This window comes from Ustilago hordei (assembly GCF_900519145.1).
Source record: "Ustilago hordei strain Uho2 genome assembly, contig: UHO2_contig_11, whole genome shotgun sequence".
In the NCBI taxonomy this organism is placed as follows: domain Eukaryota; kingdom Fungi; phylum Basidiomycota; class Ustilaginomycetes; order Ustilaginales; family Ustilaginaceae; genus Ustilago; species Ustilago hordei.
In genome coordinates, this window is record NW_024545272.1 from 697425 (window position 1) to 718743 (window position 21319).

At 53.0% G+C, this 21319-nt stretch overlaps 6 protein-coding genes across 6 annotated transcripts; 2 read left to right on the forward strand and 4 right to left on the reverse strand.

Annotated features, from left to right (window-relative positions):
* Nucleotides 1-4054: 4054 nt before the first annotated feature.
* On the reverse strand, nt 4055-5371 carry UHO2_05049 (putative ADE12 - adenylosuccinate synthetase; the record flags this gene model as incomplete). The annotated part of the gene is made up of 1 exon (XM_041557580.1): nt 4055-5371. The coding sequence occupies one exon, from the start codon at nt 5369-5371 to the stop codon at nt 4055-4057; it is 1317 nt and encodes a 438-aa protein (XP_041413514.1).
* Nucleotides 5372-6400: 1029 nt separating this feature from the next.
* UHO2_05050 (uncharacterized protein) lies at nt 6401-8038 on the reverse strand (the record flags this gene model as incomplete). Its single annotated transcript, XM_041557581.1, has 1 exon — nt 6401-8038. The coding sequence occupies one exon, from the start codon at nt 8036-8038 to the stop codon at nt 6401-6403; it is 1638 nt and encodes a 545-aa protein (XP_041413515.1).
* A 603-nt stretch (nt 8039-8641) lies between these two features.
* UHO2_05051 (related to NUP170 - nuclear pore protein) lies at nt 8642-12778 on the forward strand (the record flags this gene model as incomplete). Its single annotated transcript, XM_041557582.1, has 1 exon — nt 8642-12778. The coding sequence occupies one exon, from the start codon at nt 8642-8644 to the stop codon at nt 12776-12778; it is 4137 nt and encodes a 1378-aa protein (XP_041413516.1).
* A 244-nt stretch (nt 12779-13022) lies between these two features.
* On the reverse strand, nt 13023-14388 carry UHO2_05052 (putative PDA1 - pyruvate dehydrogenase (lipoamide) alpha chain precursor; the record flags this gene model as incomplete). Its single annotated transcript, XM_041557583.1, has 2 exons — nt 13023-14204; nt 14335-14388. 2 exons carry the CDS (start codon nt 14386-14388, stop codon nt 13023-13025), a joined length of 1236 nt encoding a protein of 411 aa, XP_041413517.1.
* A 2383-nt stretch (nt 14389-16771) lies between these two features.
* UHO2_05053 (uncharacterized protein) lies at nt 16772-17477 on the forward strand (the record flags this gene model as incomplete). The annotated part of the gene is made up of 2 exons (XM_041557584.1): nt 16772-16942; nt 17403-17477. The coding sequence occupies 2 exons, from the start codon at nt 16772-16774 to the stop codon at nt 17475-17477; spliced, it is 246 nt and encodes an 81-aa protein (XP_041413518.1).
* Nucleotides 17478-17926: 449 nt separating this feature from the next.
* On the reverse strand, nt 17927-21154 carry UHO2_05054 (uncharacterized protein; the record flags this gene model as incomplete). The annotated part of the gene is made up of 1 exon (XM_041557585.1): nt 17927-21154. The coding sequence occupies one exon, from the start codon at nt 21152-21154 to the stop codon at nt 17927-17929; it is 3228 nt and encodes a 1075-aa protein (XP_041413519.1).
* Nucleotides 21155-21319: the final 165 nt, after the last annotated feature.

Consider the following 21319-nt stretch of genomic DNA (forward strand, 5'->3'; position numbering starts at 1 on the left):
AACAGGCACTGCGTTGGTCGGGTGGAAGTAGTTGGGGATGATCTTGAAGCTCCGATTGAACGAAGGTGTGTCTATGAAATGCGATGAAGACTGCGGCGGCTTAGGTGGCACCTTCTTAGTGCGTTTTGCTGATGCTGTTTCGATGTTGGCTTTAGACCGAAGTGGTATGCTGAATGAAAGACGAAAGAAAGGGGTATTCAAGGATGACTCTTGCTACAGAGTGTCAGGAGAGTACAGAATCCTAATTAAGGCTTGACGTTGAACGAAACTCGAAGTGCGGATCTGATATGGGAAGCAGAGGAGAGATGGAAGGGTTACGAGGGAAGGTATAGTGTTTGATTTGTGTGTAGTGCAAAGAGGAAGGCCAGGAGGTAGGTCCAGAAGCATATGAGATGTGTGTCAGTTGGGTATTCCAGCGGTGTGTGGCGAGGTAGATTGGCGGTGAAGAGACAGATGGCGAGAAGAAAGGCGTGTGCAACGGCAAGAAAAGGGCGACAGGCGGGTGCGGCGAAGAGCCAATTAGAACGAGGCAAAATCCAAGGCACAAAAGGGAGACAGTTCTGACTCGGGCAATTTTCGCTGCCAAGAAAAAAAAAGAAAGAAAAAAGAAAAGAAAAAAAAACCCCCCTTAACGAGCCAATCCCATCCGCGCCATTTTCTTCTCTTTTGCTAAATCCGCTTTCAACCGGGTCGAGTGGAGATGGAGAAGCCGTCCTGCGTGGTCGCAGAGACAGCATCTCGGATCTGGCCACGATTAGAGAAAGTTGCAGTAGCCAGTTGGAGAGGATGCTTCTATTCTGGTTGGCCGGTTTGCATTGTGCGAGGTGCATGGGCGCACTGCGCTGCTGAGGCTAAGCAAAGCGGCAACTGCTCGCCGAGATCTGGCGGTAAACAGAGCTCGCTCATGCCTAATCCCGCTTTCGAGTGCAGAGAAAAGGTTCAGCAGCGCTCCCCGCGAGGCTATGATCTCGCCAGCTTGCAAGACAATGTGGGACAGCCCCACCAACCAAAACGAGAGCATGGACAAAGAAATTGCCGGTGCAGCTGCTACAGTAGCTCGGCAGTCTGGCGTCCAAGTCTAGATTAGACTTCTGATTATTATCAAAGCATGCGAGCCATTCGAGGGGAAAAGAAAAGAAGAGAAAAGAAAAAGAAAAAGAAAAAGAAAAAGAAAAAAAAAGAAAAAAAAAAAAAAAAAAAAGAAAAAGAAAAAAAAAAGAAAAAGAAAAAGAAAAAAAAAAAGAAAAAAAAAAAGAAAAAAAAAAAAAGAAAAAAAAATTCCAGCCGTGAAGAATGACAAAGGTCGCCGCCGTCGCCTCCTGCTGCCTTCAGAAACAATGCGGCAACTCTCTCTTCGAAAGTTGGATCGACGCGGCCGAAAGACGAGGTGCCAGGGTCGGATCTAAAGTTGACGCATGCGAGGCACGCTATCAATCTATCAATCAATCAAGAAGCCCCTGGCTGGGACCATGACCGGTCCGCACTTGCCCCATATTGCCGTCATACTCGAGCTGAGCTACTGGCCCTGCCCTTGCCTGAATGAAATCAGCTCCTCCATGCCACGATGGAGCAAATCTTCCAGGTCAAGCACAACCAGCTCGCCAGCTTGCAATGAAGCATTTCGAGCAACATAGCATGCTGGTCAGAAAGCATCTGATCTGAACAGGAGCTCTTGCCTCAGCTTGCCGGCCTGTGTCTCGATGCTTGTGAACGAACACGAAAATCTGCTGCATCTAGCATCAGCCTCTATCGGGCTTGAGCCATCGCCATCCCAGCTGGAGGTCGTGCGACGCCCCAAGTGCGAGCAACCCGGTGCCAGAAACCCTGGATCTTTGCCTGCCGCTCATGCCTGATGGAAGGGAACCCAAGTCAATGAGCAGTCGGAAGAGAAACAACTTACATGCTTGATGCGATCCTGAGTCGTGTGGTTAGGAAGCAGGCTGTAGGAAGACGCAAGATGCCTGCTACTGAGGCAATTTTCGTTGGTTGAGGGTCGCTAGGATGAAGGTCTCAGAGAAGACAGGTTGGCTTAGGACCTGACTTCAATGGCTTGTCAAAGTGCGAGTAAAGAAGGTGTCCGATGCGTGTGTCGTCGTCGCGACGGTGACAAAGTGCAAGAGGTGTATGTGGTGTAGTACGGTGGAAGGAGAAGTGTCGTGGTGACTACAGTGACCAAGAGAAGATCTTCTGGGGCCGGGAGGCTGAAAAAAAAAAAAAAAAAAGAAAAAAGAAAAAAAAAAAGTTAGTCTCAGGCTGAGTTACCGGGGACACGCTTAGACTCAGCTCTCGGGACGCTTGTTCTCTTCCACTGCTCTGTATTTGCAACTCAAGTTGGGCAGCAGAGAGCCAGTTGAGCTCAAACAACTGAACACATCTGCTGCTGAAATGTGACTCCGCAAAGCGATCAAGCAAAAGCTGCAGTCAAACAGAAGAGCGCTCACTAGCTTCAGAGAGGATCAAGCACGGATACGATTGGCCAGCACGACTTGCGGAACGTCGCGGATGACGCTTAGCACCGTCACAACTGAAGAAAAGGAAGACGTGGAGATAATAAGAAAGGCCTTCCCCCACTCACGTAAGGGCTCCAATCAGATCCAATCCATTTCCATCCGATAGATCAAGCGGAGACGGCTTAATGAAAGGGGAAAAAAATTAAAATAATATATATATATATATATATATATATATAAAACAAGAAAAAGAGTAGCCGCTTTCAACGCGTTGCTCGTCTGCAGCATGTGAGCAGCGAAAACTTAAGAAAAGTTTAAAGTCGACGCGATGACCTTTTTTTTTCTTTCCTTTTTTTGTTTTTTTGTTTTTTTTTTGGCTCGCTCATCAAAAGTTCATGGACATCTCTAATCGCACCAATCAGAACTCTCCTTTCGTCAAAACTCGTCAAGGTCCAATCAATCTTCTGCAAGGCTCGCAGAGTTGGACAGCACTCGGCCGAAGCCTCGGGCCTCGGCTTTGTATCAGAGGACCGATCATCAAGATTCTTCCTTTCTTCTTAGAAATAAGAATGCGCGTTCACCGTGTGTGTGTGAGTGAAGCAAGGGGAACCGAGTTCACCGGCAGCTGCTTGCAAACGGAAACGAAAAGCTGACCAGTGGTGACACTCTGTCCACATAGGTGTGAAAGTCATCGAGTCATTCCGCTTCCCATCTCTTCCAATACGCCGTGTTGCACGCCGACGTCCGTCCTGTTCCGCCGCTCTTGCCGCCTTCACGACGGACCCAGCTCTCTCCTTCTGATCGACAGCAGATGTCACGATCGCAGACCAGTCTGTAACGAAAGGCATTGGTTTTATCCATTAAACAAATTTACGAGACAGATCTGCGCTGCATCACTTGACTTCCCGCTTGGTCACAATGACAAGCCGTTGTACTTGGATTTGCGGAGCTGCTGTCCAAAACAAAAGGGGAGAACCACGACTTGCAGGCTCGTCGGTGAGATTCTCGGTCTTCATCACAGGCAGCCTGGCCAAGACATCAATTCCGGTTCTGACCGATCGATAACCTTTTCCTTTTTTTTTTTTTTTTTTTTTTTTTTTTTCATTTTTTTTTCCCCCATCAAGCCTGACTTTCCCGTGCTCTTCTATCGCGCGAGACAGAAATGTTAATTCGCGTGTTTTTACATTTCTCCGATTTTCGAAGCCTCAATTTTGTGTTGCTTCTTTTGCTTTGTTTCTGAAAAGAAACTTGGGACATGACCTTCTGAGCATCCCCAACATGCTGGCATCACCTTCATAGCCGAGTAACTCTTTCCTGCAGACATAATGAGACCCTGCTGGACACAGCCTAATTCCATCTTTTGTCTTGGCTTGATCGAGCTGATCAGCTAAGCTGCTGCTCATGTGATGATGCGTCTCCTCTCCAACGCGAGACAGCGCTTCTCAAATCAGCATCACAAACACATGGTCAGGGTCATGGGGACATGTTTAATTCTATTGAAACAACGCAAAGTAGTGCGTATGGTGAAGGTTGCTGAGTTCTAGCGTACACAAGCTACTCAGCTGGCATGAAAGGCTGAATGACAACAAAGCAATGTCAAGTGCTCATGCTCGGTGAATCATCGACTCACGAGCAGGTCCGACGCCGATCCATTCGATTTTGACGCCGAGGAACTGCTCGATGAATTCTACATACTTGCGGCAATTCTTGGGAAGCTCTTCCCAGGTCTGAGCTTTCGAGATATCTTGCTGCCATCCTGGCAATGTCTTGTACTGTACTTCGACCTTGGCGAGCACCTCAAGGTCAGCGGGGAAGCTCGGCAGCTCCTTGCCATCAACGACATAGCCAATAGCAATCTTGAGCTCCTTGAGCTCGTCCAACACGTCGAGCTTGGTCAAGTTGAGGCTGGTGTAGCCGTTGATCAGACACGAGTATCGCATCATGACCAAGTCGAGCCAACCGCAACGACGTCTTCGGCCAGTGGTGACACCGTACTCGGCGCCAACCTCTTGCAAGTGGTGACCGATCTCCTCGTGCAGCTCGGTAGGGAAAGGTCCCATACCGACACGAGTAGTGTAGGCCTTCATGACACCGATGACATCGCCGATGGCAGTGGGCGGGATGCCGAGACCGGTGAGCACACCACCAATCGAAGTGGACGAACTGGTGACGAAGGGATACGTTCCGAAATCGATGTCGAGGAAGAGAGCGTTGGCCCCCTCCACCAACACCTTGCGGTTCTGAGCGAGCGCGGTGTGGATGAAAGTGACACCGTCGACAATGTGCGGTCGCAGACGTTCGGCAAAAGCACGGTAACGGGCAATCTCACCCTCGGTGTCGTACTCAAAGTGACCGTAACGCTTGAAACGGCCCTCAACAAGTTTGCGGAACTTGGAGGCAAACAGCTCGGGGTCGTAGAGGTGGTGTACACGAAGACCCGAACGCGAAGCCTTGGAGGAGTAAGCCGGTCCGATACCCTTCTTGGTGGTGCCGATGCTGCTACCGCCCAGCTCAACCTCCTTGAGACCATCAACGACCTGATGGAAGTCGAAAACAAGGTGAGCACGATCGGAAATGAAGAGACGGCCATCGCAGTTGAGACCCTTCTTCTCGATGTTGTCCAGCTCGGCAAAGAAGGAAGGAACGTGAACGACGACACCGGAGCCGATGAAGCCAGCGCAGCGAGGGTTGACGAGACCAGAGGGGAGGAGGTGGAAGTCGAACTTGGTCTTGACGCCGTTGACGTCGGCGACAATGGTGTGTCCGGCGTTGTTACCACCAGCGCATCGTGCGCAAACGTCCATCTGACCAGAGAGAACATCGGCAAGCTTGCCCTTGCCCTCGTCACCCCATTGGGACCCTAGCAAGACGGTGGCCTTGCCGCCCGTCTTGGAGTCGGAGGGTTTTGGCATTGCAGCCATGGTGTTGTGTTGTAGAGGAGTAGGGTTGGGAAACGGTCGTTTCCGAAAGGAAACAGCGTTTGGTGATCAATCGATGCCGAGAGATGAACCCAGGAAGGAAAGGAAGATGCGCGACGATGTTCAACACTTTGAGCGATCTGCGGTTCGCTTGACCCTGTCCCTGTCCCCTGTGCCTTCTTCTTGGACGCACAGTCACACAACAGACAGGCAGGCGCACACAATGACCACCTTGCTGCTGCATCAGTCCCCACTCTACCCTACTCTCTGTCTTTCCTCCGTCTAACCCGATTTCGAGTCTTCTTTGCCTGCCAAATTAAGTCGTTCTCATCTCCCACAACAGAAGCGGGCGAGCGAGCCAGAGTCTCTCTGTATTATGAAATTTCTTCTCAAAATTCACCACACCGACGTTTGGAGGTGAACGGACCCGAGTCATTGTTCTATGAAAATACTGCATACCTGCGTAGACCGTGTACCATAACATTCCTTCCGACTGCCACCTCTGCCCGATCTGGTTCTCACCTGTGATGGGTGTAACCTTGGAATGAGGTCTATGCCGAAGCGCGCCCCAAAAGTGTTAGCCTTTCCATCGGATGGTTGAGGGGCTGCTGATCCAGCACACGTCCAGCAGTGGATGTCTGCTCAGCAAGTAAGCCAGTGTGGCGACCCATTGATTTGGGATTCAATAGCCTCCGGGCTCGAAGGAGTCGGTTACCCGAGCACTTCACACACTGACCCTCAGCTGCACGTATCCGATGGGGTCCAAGGCGGATAGGGAGCATCTACTTCATTTGGAGTTGCTTGAAAGCTGCGCATCTGGGATCACCTCAAACCTTTCTTTTTTTTTTTTTTTTTGCCATTCGTCTTTTCTATTCGTCTCACGTGCACCTTCAAGGAACTGAGACGCTGAAACATGAGATAGATTGCAAGTGGAATAAGACAGTGGGAATGATGAGAAACATGGATGCATACATGCATTGGTATAGGCGAACAAGATCCGAGGACAGAGGCTGAGCTGGAACGTGGGCTCGGTCAAGACTCGTCCATTCCGTCTGCTTCTGTTGCCGCTGTCCTTGAAGGCTGTTGTTGTGCGGCTGATCTTTCCTCTATGGCGTCGGTCGAGTCGAGGTCGACGGGTTGCTCAGGCGAGTCCCTCTGGCTACCGTCTGATCCTTCTCCGCTGCCCCCAGTCTGGGAGAGCTTCCAACTGCTCTCAAAGTACCTGTTTGGATGTGTGACCGTCTCGCCTCGACCATCAAGACCCTGACCCTTCTTGACGCCCTGTCTTTGATGCGTGATTTCGAAGATACGCGTACAAGCAACGTGGTAGTGGCCCTGCTTGACAGAAGATAGAATCTCGGATTGCTCGGACTGGTTCAGACCGTAGTGCTGCACCATAGCCGCCGACAGATTGGTGGTAGAGAAATGACGGAAGGGACAGCCGTGCGAGTCTTGTGGACCAGGCTGATCTTGCGTGAGGATTCGGGCACAGCTCTTGGCAGGATAGTTCATTCGTCGACCTTCCAAACCGTAGCCGTGACGGATGTTGTAGCGGTACTCTTTGTTGAACTTGTCGTCGGTCATGTTCTTGAAGCTTCGTCGCCAGAAGACAAGTGCTTCCTCGACAGGCAAGCCGAGTTCCTTGAGGAAGAGGTTGTACTGCAAACGGCCGTAGTGCTTGAGGTGACCGGTTGCTGTCAGTGTAGTGTGGAGGTTCTTCATGCACATAGGAGCATGTGTCTTGACGAGTGCGTCCACCAGACCGGCGGTGACGATAGTGCTGCCATCAGCTGTGATGCTGGAACCGGAGTAGTCGGTAGAGATACCAGCCAGGAAGCCCATGCTCAGATGCGAAAGCACTGGTAAAAGGCGGTCGTCCTCATCGAGTCGCGGCAACGCTCGGGCGGTCACTTCGAGATCGCGAAGCAACCTTGACTGGAACTCGGCGAGGACAAGGCTTGCCTGCTCCTTGATCGGAACCCACGCTTGACCTGCACGCATGAAGACCCTGCGCTTCTCGACAAGATCAGTGACTCGCGTCCAGTCTACCTTGAAGAAGGTCTCGCTCTCGAAGGTCGATGCCATCTTGGGGTGAGTGGCCACGAGCTGTTCGCGGTACGTTCGCTTCTCCTCGTTCGAAACGGGCTTCCAGTCGAGATTGAGTGAGCGCATAAAGCTTTCGCGCTCGGTAGCATCGTCTGTCTCGAATCGCAAGCGGAAGAGGATCGACTCGGCCTTGACAAAGCGTCTACGCAGATCTTCGCTGCGACAGAATGCCAACCGGAGCACAAAGTGACTAGCGTGATCCTTGACACGTTCGGCCAGCAAGTCGGTGGTCTTGTTTGCCGTGTTGGCATTGAGAGGCAGCAATCGTTTGGCTAGCGCGTTGACGGCGTCCTTGGTCTCAGCATATGTGCGGTTGCGTGCCTGGGAGGACTCGATCTCTGCGAGCACCTTGAGACGGTCAATCGCCCATGATTCGAATTGCTCTATGGTGACTTCGTGAATGGGAGGTAAAGTGTAGAAGTTAAGACGGTGCGGGTATCTTGCTAGTGCCCTGTCGGTGTGGTGTCGAGCTACAGAGCCCGATGCCGAAGAACTTGCATGAGCAGAGGCGCTGACATTGCCGAAGCTTGATGGCACCGAGGGCGGTGCTGCTGTTCGGAACATGCTGTCCAGCTGATGTTGTTGCTCGAGCGAATGATGGTGAAGGAAAAGGACTGATGTCTCGAGGAGAAGAGGAACAGCTTCTGTCAAGGCCGGCCTCTTGCTCTCAGCTCTGTGTGTGGAGAGGCGAGAGAGGCCTTAGTTTGTGTGGTGTTGGTCTTGCCAAAATTCCCAATTCTGCAGCGCAGCTCAACGCAACGCGTCGCGCCCAATTAGCGCCACAAGCAGCGTGTTGGGAGAAGATCGAAGATCCAAAGTAAGCACAGTTAAAAGATCGGCCCGATCCAGCGCATGTGCCAGGCAAAAGCGAAGCGGAAGACGGAAAGGAACATTTTCAATAGATGCTGTTGATCATCCGCATCCTCTTTTTTCTCTGTCTCGCTCCACAACACTGCATCACCACACCCATCTTCACTTACCTACTCTATCTATCTCCCGTCAACGGCATCGACGTCGCTCGGGGTTGATTGACACCACACAGAGGCTCCATCAAGGCTTCCTGGTTCGAGCCCGGCGCTCCGTCTGCGCGTCGATCCGTGCGTTGCGATCCGACAGCAGGGCCTCGCACGAGCTCAGAAAACAAGGTCAAAGGCCAACCATCACATCATGTCAACTGAGCCATACTCGCTAGAGTCTCTGCGCGAGGCCGAGTCGACTTTCAGACGATGCGAGCAGGGTCGTATTGCTCTGCCAGAAGTCAAGCAAAGGACACCAACACGCGATGCTCCGTACCAACAGCACAGGCTCGACCCCTGGGTAGACTTTGACAAGTCCCGCACTCTCCCGATTCCACCAGATGTCTTCACCGGCATCAAGAGCGCAAGTCCCACAGCGACGCAATCCCTCTTTCCATCCATTCGCAGAGCGTGTATCACTGTCGACAACAAGGTCTACCTTTGGTCCTACCTAGAGGGCCAGGCCGCTTTCGAGTTCTACTGTGTCCCCGAGGACCAGATCGTCATTGCCGCCAGTGTCGTGCCAGTACGTCCTGGCGTATTTGCCGACATTGTAACCCATGTTCTTGTCCTCAGCGTCGGTGCGTCCGTTCGAGAAGGCAAGTACATCAAGATTCTCGGTCTCTCCTATACTCAGAATGGCGACCACTCCAAAGTGGAAGTCCTCGAGGCGGGAATGGAGGCTAACACCAACGGCGTCGTTCTCGACAACATCACTGGTACCGATGGAGGTCGCGTCTTTGCAACCGGCTCCGACAACTGCTGGTACGAACTCGTGTATCAGAGGGGCGAAGGCTGGTTCTCCAGCAAGTGCTACCTGCGCAACATCACCAACCCACGCCTCATAAACCTCATACCAAACTTTGTCAAGGCAGAGAAGAAACTGCTCTACATCACCGTGGACAACGCTCGTCAACTTGTCTATACACTTCGACAAGGCGACTTGATCGAGGTTTTTAGTCTTCCTAGCAAGGATCCCTCATCAGCGCCAGAAAGACGTGGTCAGACGATTGGCACGTCAGGACAGCAGGGTACACCGCACGCGCGGCACGACGTGGGTACTATCGTTTGGATTGGACCCGTCGAGCGCGAGGCTCGTTACAACGTGGTCTTGCTTGCCGTTACAGATCGTGGCTACCGTATCTTCCTCGACAACTTCCAGGGCCGCTCTGAGCCTGCCATCACTGTCCGAGCTCCTCCCGCTCTTCAACAACCACCCGGCGTCGCCGCCCCCTCTACACCCGGCTACCCGCAGCAACAGCAGCAAGTAGTAATACAGCAACAGGCCATCACTCGCGCCGTCTCGTCCGTCTTCTATGCGGGCGACGTCTTCATGATGGGCTTCAACTACAACAGTCTCCCCTGCCAGATTTGCTGCGTCACTCCCGCACTCAATGCCAATGCCACCACTACCGGTCCTGTTGAGAAGGCAACCTTCATCGATCTTGACCTGGCATTAAGCACCCCAGTGTTTGCCGAAGCGCCACCAGCACGGCCACTCTCTCCCATCACCGACAATGGCGAGCTGGTACGTGCGACATATGCTCAGAACCTCAGACCACCACGAAGCTTTCTCGTTCTAGACAACAATGGCTTGACTGAGCTTGTCGAGCGTCGTCCCGTCGACATTCTTCGTGGCCTGCTCGAGTCAGGAGCAGCGGTTAACAGTGCCGCCATGATGCAGTTTTTCGGTCTCTTCGGGTCTATCGAGGCTTGCGAGACCGCACTTGCTATCGCGGCTCACAACTCGCAGGTTGCTGCTCCCCGGGTTACTATCGGCTCATCCGGTGGTGTTCCCGCCGGACTTGCTCAGACCGTCTCGGAAGAAGTCATTGCTCTCGCATCTCGCGTCTTCTTCAGCCAATACGGCTCCTGGCCGGCAGACACAACGGTTTCAGCTGCACTCTCAACACCTCGAACATCGCGTCACGATGGTCTTGCTCTCTACATTGCCTGCATCCTCAAGCGTGTGTGGGATCGCGTCATCATGCCACCTGAGCCTACCAAGCCAGGCGCCAAGCCCGCCGCAGCGCCCAGCAGTGCTCTCACCACGTACCGACCGGGAGGTCTTGCCGCTCCCGCCTCAACAGGCGCCAAGCTACCTCTCCGAAAAGAGGACCTTGAAGACACTCTCCAAGACCTCATCCCACTTCACAACTTCATGCAGCAGAGCGGCAAGCTTTTCGGCCTCGGAGGTTCTTCTGCGAGCCGGAGCTTCGTCAACGGTGTCGGCTACGACCAGGAGCGTGCAGCCAAGCTCGATCAGGAGAGTTTCGGCCGCCTTCAAGCCCTTGTGTCGCGAGCGATGGAGGCTACCAACTTCATGCTTTTCTTGATTGACCATAGTCTGAAGCCACTGATCGACGCATGCTCGGCTGAAGCCAAGGGCGTCATTGCGAACTTGCGTTTTGGCCAGCTGATCTCTTCGGAAGAAGGCAAGCGTGCATCCAGAGAGCTCGTCACCGCTCTGATCGAAGCACGTATTGGTGCTCAGGTCAGCATTGATGCCGTAGCTGATGCTCTCCAGGCTCGATGCGGTAGCTTCTGCTCTGCAGACGATGTACGACACTACAAGGCGACCGAGTGCATTCGACGGGCAAAAGAGACCGGCTCAGAGCAAGACAAGATGGACAATTTGCGTATGAGTCAAAAGCTACTTGCGAAAGGTGCCAGCCAGCTGACAGTGGAGAAGCTGCGCGGTATCTGCGAGGACTACCATGCGCTCGGATACGCTACTGGAGCTATCGGGCTCGCTCTTCAATGTGCTGCCGAATGGGACCCAGCAGGAATTGCTGCATTGTACTTGGCTGAAGGCAGTCCTGATGGCCCCGAGCACCGAGCACGACGTGAGGTCGCTGAACGACTTAAGCAAGCCTATCAGCTCGTTTTGGAAACTTTGCAGCAGCTCGACGAGCGTCTCGACGCCGCCTACAACATCGAAGCCGACGAAGCGCAAGTGCGACTTGCCATCAGCACGCGCGACAAGGCCCGCAGCGAAGCCTACGCCCGTGCTGAGGCCTCTCAAGATGTTCTTTTCCACGAGAGCATGTACGAGTGGCTGATCGAGCGCAAGATGACCGATCAGCTCCTCTCTATGCGCACACCTTATCTCGAACAGTATCTTGTCAAGCGACCCGCTGGTGCCAAAGGAAGCGACGCGGTCTTCTTACACACTCTTCGCAACCTGCTGTGGCAGTTCTATGTTCGCCATGGCGAATACTTTGCAGCGGCGCAAGTGCTGGACGCCCTTGCTCATTCGAAGGAGTTCGCTCTCGACTTGAGGGAAAGGATCGAGTACCTTGCGCTAGCGGTGGGCAATGCCAAATCGATCTCACCATCGCACGTTGAAGCAAACGACGTGGTGACGTTCCTCTCACAAGCTGAAGACTCGCTTGAAGTAGCACAGATCCAAGCACGCGTCTTGCAGTCTCTGCAGCAGATCAACCCGGACGAGCTTGACAACGAACGATCGGCATTGCTAGCTGACTCGATGGAATGGCTCAACGAGGAGCTGCTGGATTTGTCGACACTATACAAGAACTTAGCTGAGCCATTCGAATTGTTGGAGGAGCAGCTCGCCATGATTGCTTCGGCTGAGCTGAACGATGTTGGGTTGGTATCAGAGATCTGGATCGCACTCATCTCCCAGCAGCACGCAAAAGGGAGAGCGGAGGAGGCGTACAAGGCGATCTCGGCGTTGACTGTAGACCTGTTCACCAGATTGAACAGGAGCGAAGTTGCTTGTCCGATCGACAATGTCTTTGACCTCTTGTTGAGGTACGGCTTCGAGCAGACTCGACCCAACAGTGCTGGGCGGGAAGACAGCATCCCAGCTGGCTTCGCCCGAAGATCGGACGAAGAACATGGATTTGCCAAGCCAGTCAACATTCCAGACGGATGGGCGAGTCAAACAATGCTTCGCGCTACGGGAGCTGCCGAGCTTATTCTCGATATTCTGGAGTCTGCTCTCGCTACCAGTCCTCAGCCGTGGAATACGCCGGCAGGGCAAGCGTACTTGCAAGCTGAGCTGGTTGAGTTCGCTCGTACTTGGGTTGAGATCTCCACTACTTCCGGTGGTGGCAGCGGTACGATCGTAGCTGCAGGCGGGAAAGGTATACTAGGTGTATCAGGCTTTGCAGGTGATATTGGATCACTCACTCCAACGCAGGTGCAGAGGCTGTTTGGGCTGTTCAACTCGCTGATACTGAAGACTTCGCAATCGTCGTCTTTGGCCCAGGTCGCTGATGTGGCAAGGAAGGCGGTAGATCTTCTCAAACTCTACTATTAAACAACTGATCCATGGCAATTCATGCAACGCCCATTTGGTGTGATCGCATTGAAATGACTCCATGTTTGTCGACTGCATATATGAGCACGCGAGAGCAGAGCAGACTGATCACACGAGACCGACAACAAGTGCAGGAGAAAAGGTGAGTTGCAACAGCGACAAGGACGCGGAGAAATATTACAAGAGGTGAAGTGAGAGATGCAAAGTCAAGCGAGGCTAGCTTACATAACTAGGTGAAAAGAATCTAGCGGTATCGGTGAATCTCGGTGCGGTCACGACCACGCATCCAATCAGGCTCGGTACCAGGGTAGTAGATGTCGGTCCAGAGAGTCTCCTCCTTGGGCTGTGGGGACTGCTTAGCCTCCTCAACGGCCTGGTCGACCTCTTCCTTGGCAGCCTTGTCGATCCTCTTGAGCTCGGCCTCCTCGACGACACCCCAGTGGAGCATGCGGGCCTTGAGACCCTGGATGGGGTCGGAGGACGAACGCATGGTCTGGATCTCGTCACGAGTTCGGTAGGTGGTACCAGGGTCAGAGAGCGAGTGACCACCGTATCGATAAGTGACGAGCTCCATGAGCAAGGGACCATTGCCGCCGAGAGTGAAGTTAGAAGCGTGCTTGGTGGCAGCAGCGACGGCGAGAACGTCCATGGCATTGACCTGGAGACCGGGAATCACGTCACCACGGGTGTAGTACTGAGTGTTCATGGAAGATCGCTCTGCCGAGGTACCCATACCGTACTTGTTGTTTTCGCAGACGAAAACGCAAGGCAAGTTCCAGAGCTTGGCCATGTTGTAAGCCTCAAAGACCTGACCCTGGTTGGAAGCACCGTCACCGTACATGGCGAAAGTGGCATCGTTGGTGTTCATGTACTGCTGAGCGAAAGCGATACCAGCACCGACGGGAACCTGAGCACCGACAATACCGTTACCACCGAAGAAGGTGGGGGTGAACATGTGCATGGAACCACCCTTACCCTTGGAGATACCGGCCTCACGACCGAAAAGCTCGGCAATGACCGACTTGATGGTACCACCCTTCTGGACGGTGAAGGGGTGGCATCGGTAAGCAGTGATGAGCTTGTCGGAGGGCTTCATACCGGCCTCCATACCGACGGCGACAGCCTCCTGACCGATAGCCAAGTGACAGAAACCACGGATGAGCTTCTGCTTGTAAAGCTGGTCGGCAGCCATCTCCATCCTTCGCATCTTGACCATCTCGGAGTAGAGGTCAACGAGCTCATCCTTGGAAGTCTCCCACTCGAGCTTGGGGACGTCGAAGTTGTAGCCCTTGAAAGCGTCTCGATTGAGGTCGACCTTGAACTTCTCAGACTTGGAAGCGGGAAGCTCCTGCTGAGGGCTGGAAGCCTCGGCGGTGAGCTGAACGAAACGCGAGGACGAGGGGAGGGCGTTGCGCGAGTAGGCGGGCTGTCAACGAGAAACAAGATAGAGAGGGTGATAGGGATGTCAGTGAGACAGTCGGGTAGTTGGTTGCGTACCGTCGTGCGGCCTTAGCAGATGCGAGGAATGAAACGAGAATGCTGTGGAAGATACCTACAAGACTCTTGGCCTTGCCGGCAGTGCGGAGGAGGTTGCGGGAGAAGGAAGACATCGCGACCTAGTGAATGAACGAGACGAAGCGAGAGCGAGCAATGTATCGATGCGAGTGGCCGTTGCGTTGCGGTGATCGGAGGGTTAATGTAGCGGAAGGCGACACAAAGAAGTGATCCGTCAGTATGGTTGCTCAATCCAGGTGTATGGGGCTGGTCTGTTACTCTTCGACCGCAATGACCTTGTGCAGATCAGCGTACGGGTCTCTTGTCGGAAACAGCGGTACGCACCAGTATGACGACGCCGATGAAGATGAGGGAGGTGTGAGGTGGTGGTGTCAAGAAGAATCCGCGATGAGCAACAGCAACGTCAACAGGTCCAATCGACGGTCGGATAAGTTCCACCGAAGATCTCTAAGGCCAGAAAAAAATCCACCAAAAAGGCCACGAGACAGGCTGTGCTGCCTTCTGAGTTTGACCGTTGTCTCAACTTTTCTTCTCAGCGTGGTCGAAGCGCGCGTGTCTCGAAAGAGTTTCCCAACTTTTGTTTTGTTTTTCTTTCCTTTTTTGTTTTTTTTTGTTTTTTTTTTTTTCTTTTCTTTTCTTTTTCCTCTATGACCCTGTCTTTTCCCTGATTTCTGCCCGACATTTGACCGATGGAAATTCGGGCTTGGAGAGCGTGCTTACCAGTTCTAATCATCGTATCGATCCGTGCCCTTGCTTGCAAAGTGTCGTTCGTTGTCCGTTTGCGCCTTTTCCGTGGTATGCAATTCGAAAGCGGAAAGGTCCTTCCTTGGTCGATAGCCCTCAGTCTGTGCGTCAATCCGCTTCCTTGGCAATCCGCTTCCTTGGCAATCAATCGATATTGGTCACACTTCAATGCCTTAATATCGGATCACTATCCATCACAGGCAACATTCTACAATCTCACTTCTGCATGGTCAGATCGAGGTGTGTAACCTTGTGTCATGCTGCAATGCGCTCATGGCGAGCTGATGGTGGTCAAGTGGCCAGGTGAGAGCCTCTTGGTTGTCGATGTCAGTGGAGTAGGTGTAACACGACATCCAGAGCGAGAGCCCCAACTCGACCCGGCACAGCACAATTTTAGCTGTTTGTTAGAGTCCTCACTTTCGATCACTTTTGCCAACCTAACAGCCTCACACCTTTTTTTTCTTCTTTTTTTCTTCTTTTTTTCTTCTTTTTTTTTTTTTCTTTTTTTTTTTTCTTTTTTCGTGCTGGTGGAGCAAAATTGCTGGAGCTACCAAGGAGAAAATTTGGTCTCAAAACGTTAAGAAGCTTCCTCAGGCTGCCCCAGCTTCCTTTTTCTCAACCAGCATCATCAACATCTTTCGTCGTCGACCATGTCCACACCTACGCAATAGCGAGACGATCGACTCTGGCAACACTTTCCCGTCTGGCTTGTGCCTGTGCTACTGACCCGCCTTGCTCCCCACCTCCTCCTCAACAGCTAAGCAGCCATAACAGTTTCAACATCAATGTTCGATCGCACTCCAACCAAAACTGTCCCTGTTGCAGTCCTTACGAGCAACCACTTCTTCCTTGCATCGGATCTTCTCTCTCCAAGTGCTGCTGCGTTTATACATGATGAATACCAAATACATAGAGTCAAGCACGGTCCGGTCGTGGTCCCAACGTGGAAGCGATCATCTGGCGATAACCTATTTTGTTTCTCTCTGACACCTACAAACGTATTCAAGCACTTGGGAAAGGATCTAAATGCAAACAAGAGGCCAAGCTCAAAGTGGCATCAGCAAGCAGCTCCGTTGCCGTCAGATTTCAACATTCGACAAGTTGCTCGATAGACTCGAGACGAGAGTAGACGAAAGGTCTATGATCGTTCGAGAGCGCTGTTTGGCGGCTTGATCTACTCCTCGATTGCTATCGCTGCACCTTGCTCTATGCGTCTTGCAACGAGTGGGGGGAGATTGGGAGCTGTGAGATGTGCCTGTGCTTCTATTTGAGATTTCTGCTCGTTTTTTGCAATCGAATTTGTTTACATGCTCTCTCAATCTTGTGTGCTCATGTGTATGCGACATCCATGCTGTCGCTCTCCGCTTAGACACTCGCATTTGACGATCCAGCAACGTCCGACAGAGCAATGTGATGTGCTCGTGTGGCTCTAATTTGGCTGGCTTGTTTGATCGAAAGCTACAACATCCCTGAAATTCGTCTCCGAGTGGAGTCCAAAATCGGAACCGACAGTTTGGCAGCCAATTCGCACTTCTCACATCGTGGGGATCACTACACCACCACACCTCAATCCTGGCATCTTCTTGATAGTCTCCACCACCGCGCATTCTTCGCACAACCTCCCTGTGAGTTCAGATCGACCATAAAGACACGCCAGTCCCATGCACAGCTGCTGACACAGCATTCGCACTCGACGCAAAACAGGCAAAACAGGCAAAAAAGCACACATACACAATGGCGGGCCCTTCAGCATCAGGAGCAACCTCTTCAAGATGGTATAAGCCAATGCCAGGCTTCCACCCACATCAACCCGCATTTAAGCACCGATGGGGCGCCAAGCTGCTAGGTGCCACCATGTGGTTCTGGATCTTCTACAGAGCTAAGCAGGATGGTGCTGTTCTTCTTGTAAGTACCTAAACACGCGACTCAGACAGCTAGATGCGAACGGAAGGCTGGACAACTGATAGGGTGGAATCATGGCCGATAAACACTTCATCCAGCCCGGTCAAGTGGCAGGTCAGATTCGGCGGAAAAAGCAGATAGGCAACCGAGGAAAAGAGGATGACGCGAGAATATGTTGAACTACAGTTTTCCAACCAACTTTGCAACAAACAAGCGACGATCAAGCAGACATCAACCTCGCCGGAGGATGCAACAGGAGCTTCGGCGGAAAGCTGAAAGCTGAACAGGAGGGATAGCCTCACCATCGGCCGCTGCCTCGCTCAAGTATACCTGCATCTGGAAGAGCTATGTACTGACTATCTCTCAACCCTCTTCTTTCCCCTCCTACACTCCCGCTACTTGGACTCTATCGCACTTCCTGACTTCCATTCCGCCAATTGCACTTTCTTCCGACTCACTACAGGGCTTGAAACACCCTTGGGACGGTCACGGACACCACGACCACCACGGTGATGGCCACGATGAGGGCCACCACTAAACCGTTCCATCTGTACTACAATCCTATCAGAATACGAAGAATTGCTTTCTATACACAATGGGACCCGAAGTTGAGTCTACAGAACTCTTGTCTGGAGCGGAATTGTCAATACCTTCGAGGTGTAGAAGACGTTTTAGGGATGCGCGTGGATCTATGTTGAAGGGTTAGAAACAAGATCGGTGTCATTGCTTGCTTGCAAATGTCACGATTGCGCCGAAACCATTCGGAGGGCACTCAGTGACTTCGCCCCTCGAGCGTGAGTTCTTGAGCGAGATAGCAATGGACATTGTCACACACCTCAAGCTACATCCTTGCCTCAACTCACTTCCAATTCGCTTCGACATTTGAGAAAAAATAAATAAAACGTTTCATTCATAGAACCAAAACACATATTGAGAGTACATGATCGAACCAAAAGGGAATCCTAGCTACACCTTTACCTGAGATCTTCAACCGATCTGCCCAACGTTTCCACCCGTCGGCGCCTCTCCGCCAACCTGTGCCTCTCGCACAACAGGTCCCTGCTGAGGCAATCCATTAGCCGCACTTGAAGCCTTTACCAGCTCTTCCCGCGAGACCTTCTCAGGCTCTCTAGCCGCCTTTGCCAACAGTTCATTCACCAACGCCGACTGCTTCTGCACAGCTAACCTGTCGGCATACAACTGTCTCCTGCCGGCCTCAACAGAGCGTCTTTCAGCTTCAAGAAGAGATTCGAGTTCTTCGAACTGGGTCATCTTGAGTTCGAGTTTACGAAGTTGAGCCTCAATGACTTGACCGACGAGACGCTGGCATTCACGTTCTTCGAACGAGGAGAGGACGTGAGCTTTGGCAGCAGCAGCACCGAGTGCAATGGCGGCGGCACGCTCGACTGCGTTTCGTGGCACTGCGCCCTTCTTCGCAACTGCGCCGGAATCGTCAGTGATCTCGCCAACAGCAGTGGTAGTCTTGGGCTCGGCAGCGGAAGCAGCATCACCGTCAACGTCCATAGCATCGCCCTTAGCGCCGTTCTCCTTGGTCTTCTCCGCATCGGCGGCGTCGGCTGTAGTGGATGCATCCTTGTCACCCGATGCGGCCTTCTCCTGGTTTGCTCGCTTGCGGAGGTTGTCCGTCAACTCACCAAGTGCACTCTGCGCAGCAGCGGCGGCAACAGCAGGGTTGACAGCACTGGCTAAGAAGGCAATCACGCTCATGACAGGGTTGTCAACCTGAGCGAACGGCACGATGGGCTTACCCAGCTTGTCGACCTGATCGCGACGTGCGTACTGCAGAGGTCCGAGATCAGCCTGCGAAGCACCATCTAAGAATCCATCCTCGATAGGCAGCTGAATGAATTTGGTGATACACTGCTCACGGCTCCTTGTGCCGACGTGGTTGCTGACAGCCGACCAGTCATCATCGAACATCTCAAGACCTTCAAGCAGACGCAGTGTCTCAGCGTCGGTCCAGTCATCTTGTGCACCAGAAGCTCCACCAGTGACACCACCGGTCTGCTTGAGAACAATGTCTTCCATGCGAACAAAGTCACCCGAATACATGGAGCTGGGGAATCGACCTTCGAGGTAGCATGACGGGCAGAGCGAATAGTTCTTGGCCTTGATGCTGTGGTATCGGACACGAGTGCAGTCGGTACCGCAGGTGTCGCAGGTGTAGCGAGGAGCTCCGCCAGCGTCGCTGGCGATGGTGGCATCGGCTTGAGCAGCAAGCGAGTTGGCCTCCGCAAGGTCGACAGGCTTGGATCCCTTCATTGTCGACTGGAAGATGGTCTTTCTCAGCTCGAGGTTCATGTTGGGCTTGTCTCCGCCTGCGGCAGCAGCGCCTTCAGGACCAGCCGAGGCAGAAGCCGAAGTCGGCAAGTTGACCCTAGTTCCGGGGTGCAAGGGCTGCAAACCTCTTGGCGTGTCGACAAGAACACGGAAGTGACCGGTGAAGGGAGGGCCGAGGGTGGCAGGTCGAGTCTCGGGATCAATCTGATAGTTGATGAGACCCCACTGCTCGAGGAAAGCATGAACCCTCATGATGGCGCAGACGTCACCAGCAAGGTTTCTTCGGCAAGCAGTGAAGGTGAGATACTCGCTCGGGTTGAGGCGGTAGGTGTTGACCATGAAGTCGCGATAGTCCTTGTAGATGCTGGGTGTCTTGCTACGGTTCTTGTTGTTGAAGAATTCAGGAAGAGATCGCTTTTCGATGGCGTTGATGGTCGACATGTCGAACCAGGTCGAGTAGGAAGGGATGATGACCTCCTGAGTCTGCGAAGCGAGGTACTTCTTGGCGATCTCCTCAGCACGGATGCGTTGCTGTTCAACAGCGGCAGCATCAGGCTGGATGACGGGTGCGTTGGCATCTGCAGTAGCCTCGGTGGGCTCTTCAACCGCAACATCTGCAGACTTGGGCTTATCAGCAGTGCCGTCAGACATGGTCGCGTCAGCATCATTAGCTGCTCGCACAGCTGGCTGTTCACCTTCGAGCTTAGTAGGACCGGCTGACTCGGATGGCAAGTTGCCAAGGACGCCGCTTGGGACTGCCTCGTTTTCATACTTTTTGCCTGGAATGGGCTGCGAACCAGAAAGGTCAATAGGAATGGCGCCGACAGGCCGAGCAGCGACAAGCAGCTTGATACGCTTGCCATTGGACTCTGCGGCGGCCGAGGCGGAGGAAGCATCGGTAATCTCTTCGGGGAGGCCACGCTTTTTTCCCTTCTTGATATCGCCAGCAGTGGCACTAACATCGGTTGCGTCAGCTGCGTCAGTAGTAGACTCGAGGGCCTCCTCCTGTTCATAATCTTCTGTGTTCATGAGCTCGTTGAATCGAACACTGTCGCGGAGCCATTTAGCTCCGACCTTCCATGGCAGACGCTTCTCAGGAGCCGGATCCGGATCGGCAAAGTCGGCAGCAGGCAACCAGGTGTCGTAGGAGTCCGGTCGGTACCAAACGTGGATGAGAGCGCGCCCGGACCTGGAAGCGATGGTTCTGAAGTATTCTTCTGAGTTGCTGGTTTCGGTCGAGGCAGATGACTCGCCGAGCTTAGGCGAAGATGGCGGCGTGACATCGGATGGGTATAGAACGTGTGTTGCGCTAGTAGCATCGTCGGACCACTTGCATTCGAGCTGCTCGGCCATCTGCTTGAGCGAGGCAGCCTCTGCTTCGGTGATGGAAGGGGATACGGCAATAGTAGGGTGCTCTAGCGCGCCAGCTTTTGTGAGTTGTTGACGGACATGTGCGATGAGTTGAACGTTATCGGGCTTTTGGGTAGGGTCGGAGAAGTTCCATGTGGACTTGCCCTTGAAAGCGAGATAAGCTAGCGCCTCTTGCAGGAGCAGTCGGAGATGGCTGGATTCTGGTGCGACAACGGATGTGCTCTGTTGTGAAGATGTGGAGAGGAAGAGCTCTGCAGGAATGCGGACGGGGTGTCGTGACTGTGGGGTAGATGCGGAAGGGTTGGCAGGACGAGGAGCGTTGACGCCGAGCAATTCTTCTTGGAAGTTTTGCAAGTCGTACACTAATGCTGCAAGGTCGGAAGCCGAGAATGAGCCAGTCTTGCAAGGAATGGCGCTGGCATCGATGTTCTGCTGAGCAAGCGCGCTCTTGATGGGTTCGACATACGACTCGAGTGCCTGAAGGAGAACCGGATCAGAGCGCAGCTTGGGGTCAGGGTGACCCGTGAGATTGAGCGTCGACATGGCTGTGCAGGATGACCAATACTGTGTATATGCGGAGCCAAACGGCGTCAAGCCTGTAACAATTGTCTCTTTCGAGCTGTGCAGAGCCGGATGTGCTAAAGCGCCAACGCGGTCCAGACCACCTTTGCAAACAGGCGACGCGTCGGATGCACAGGGAGGCGTTGA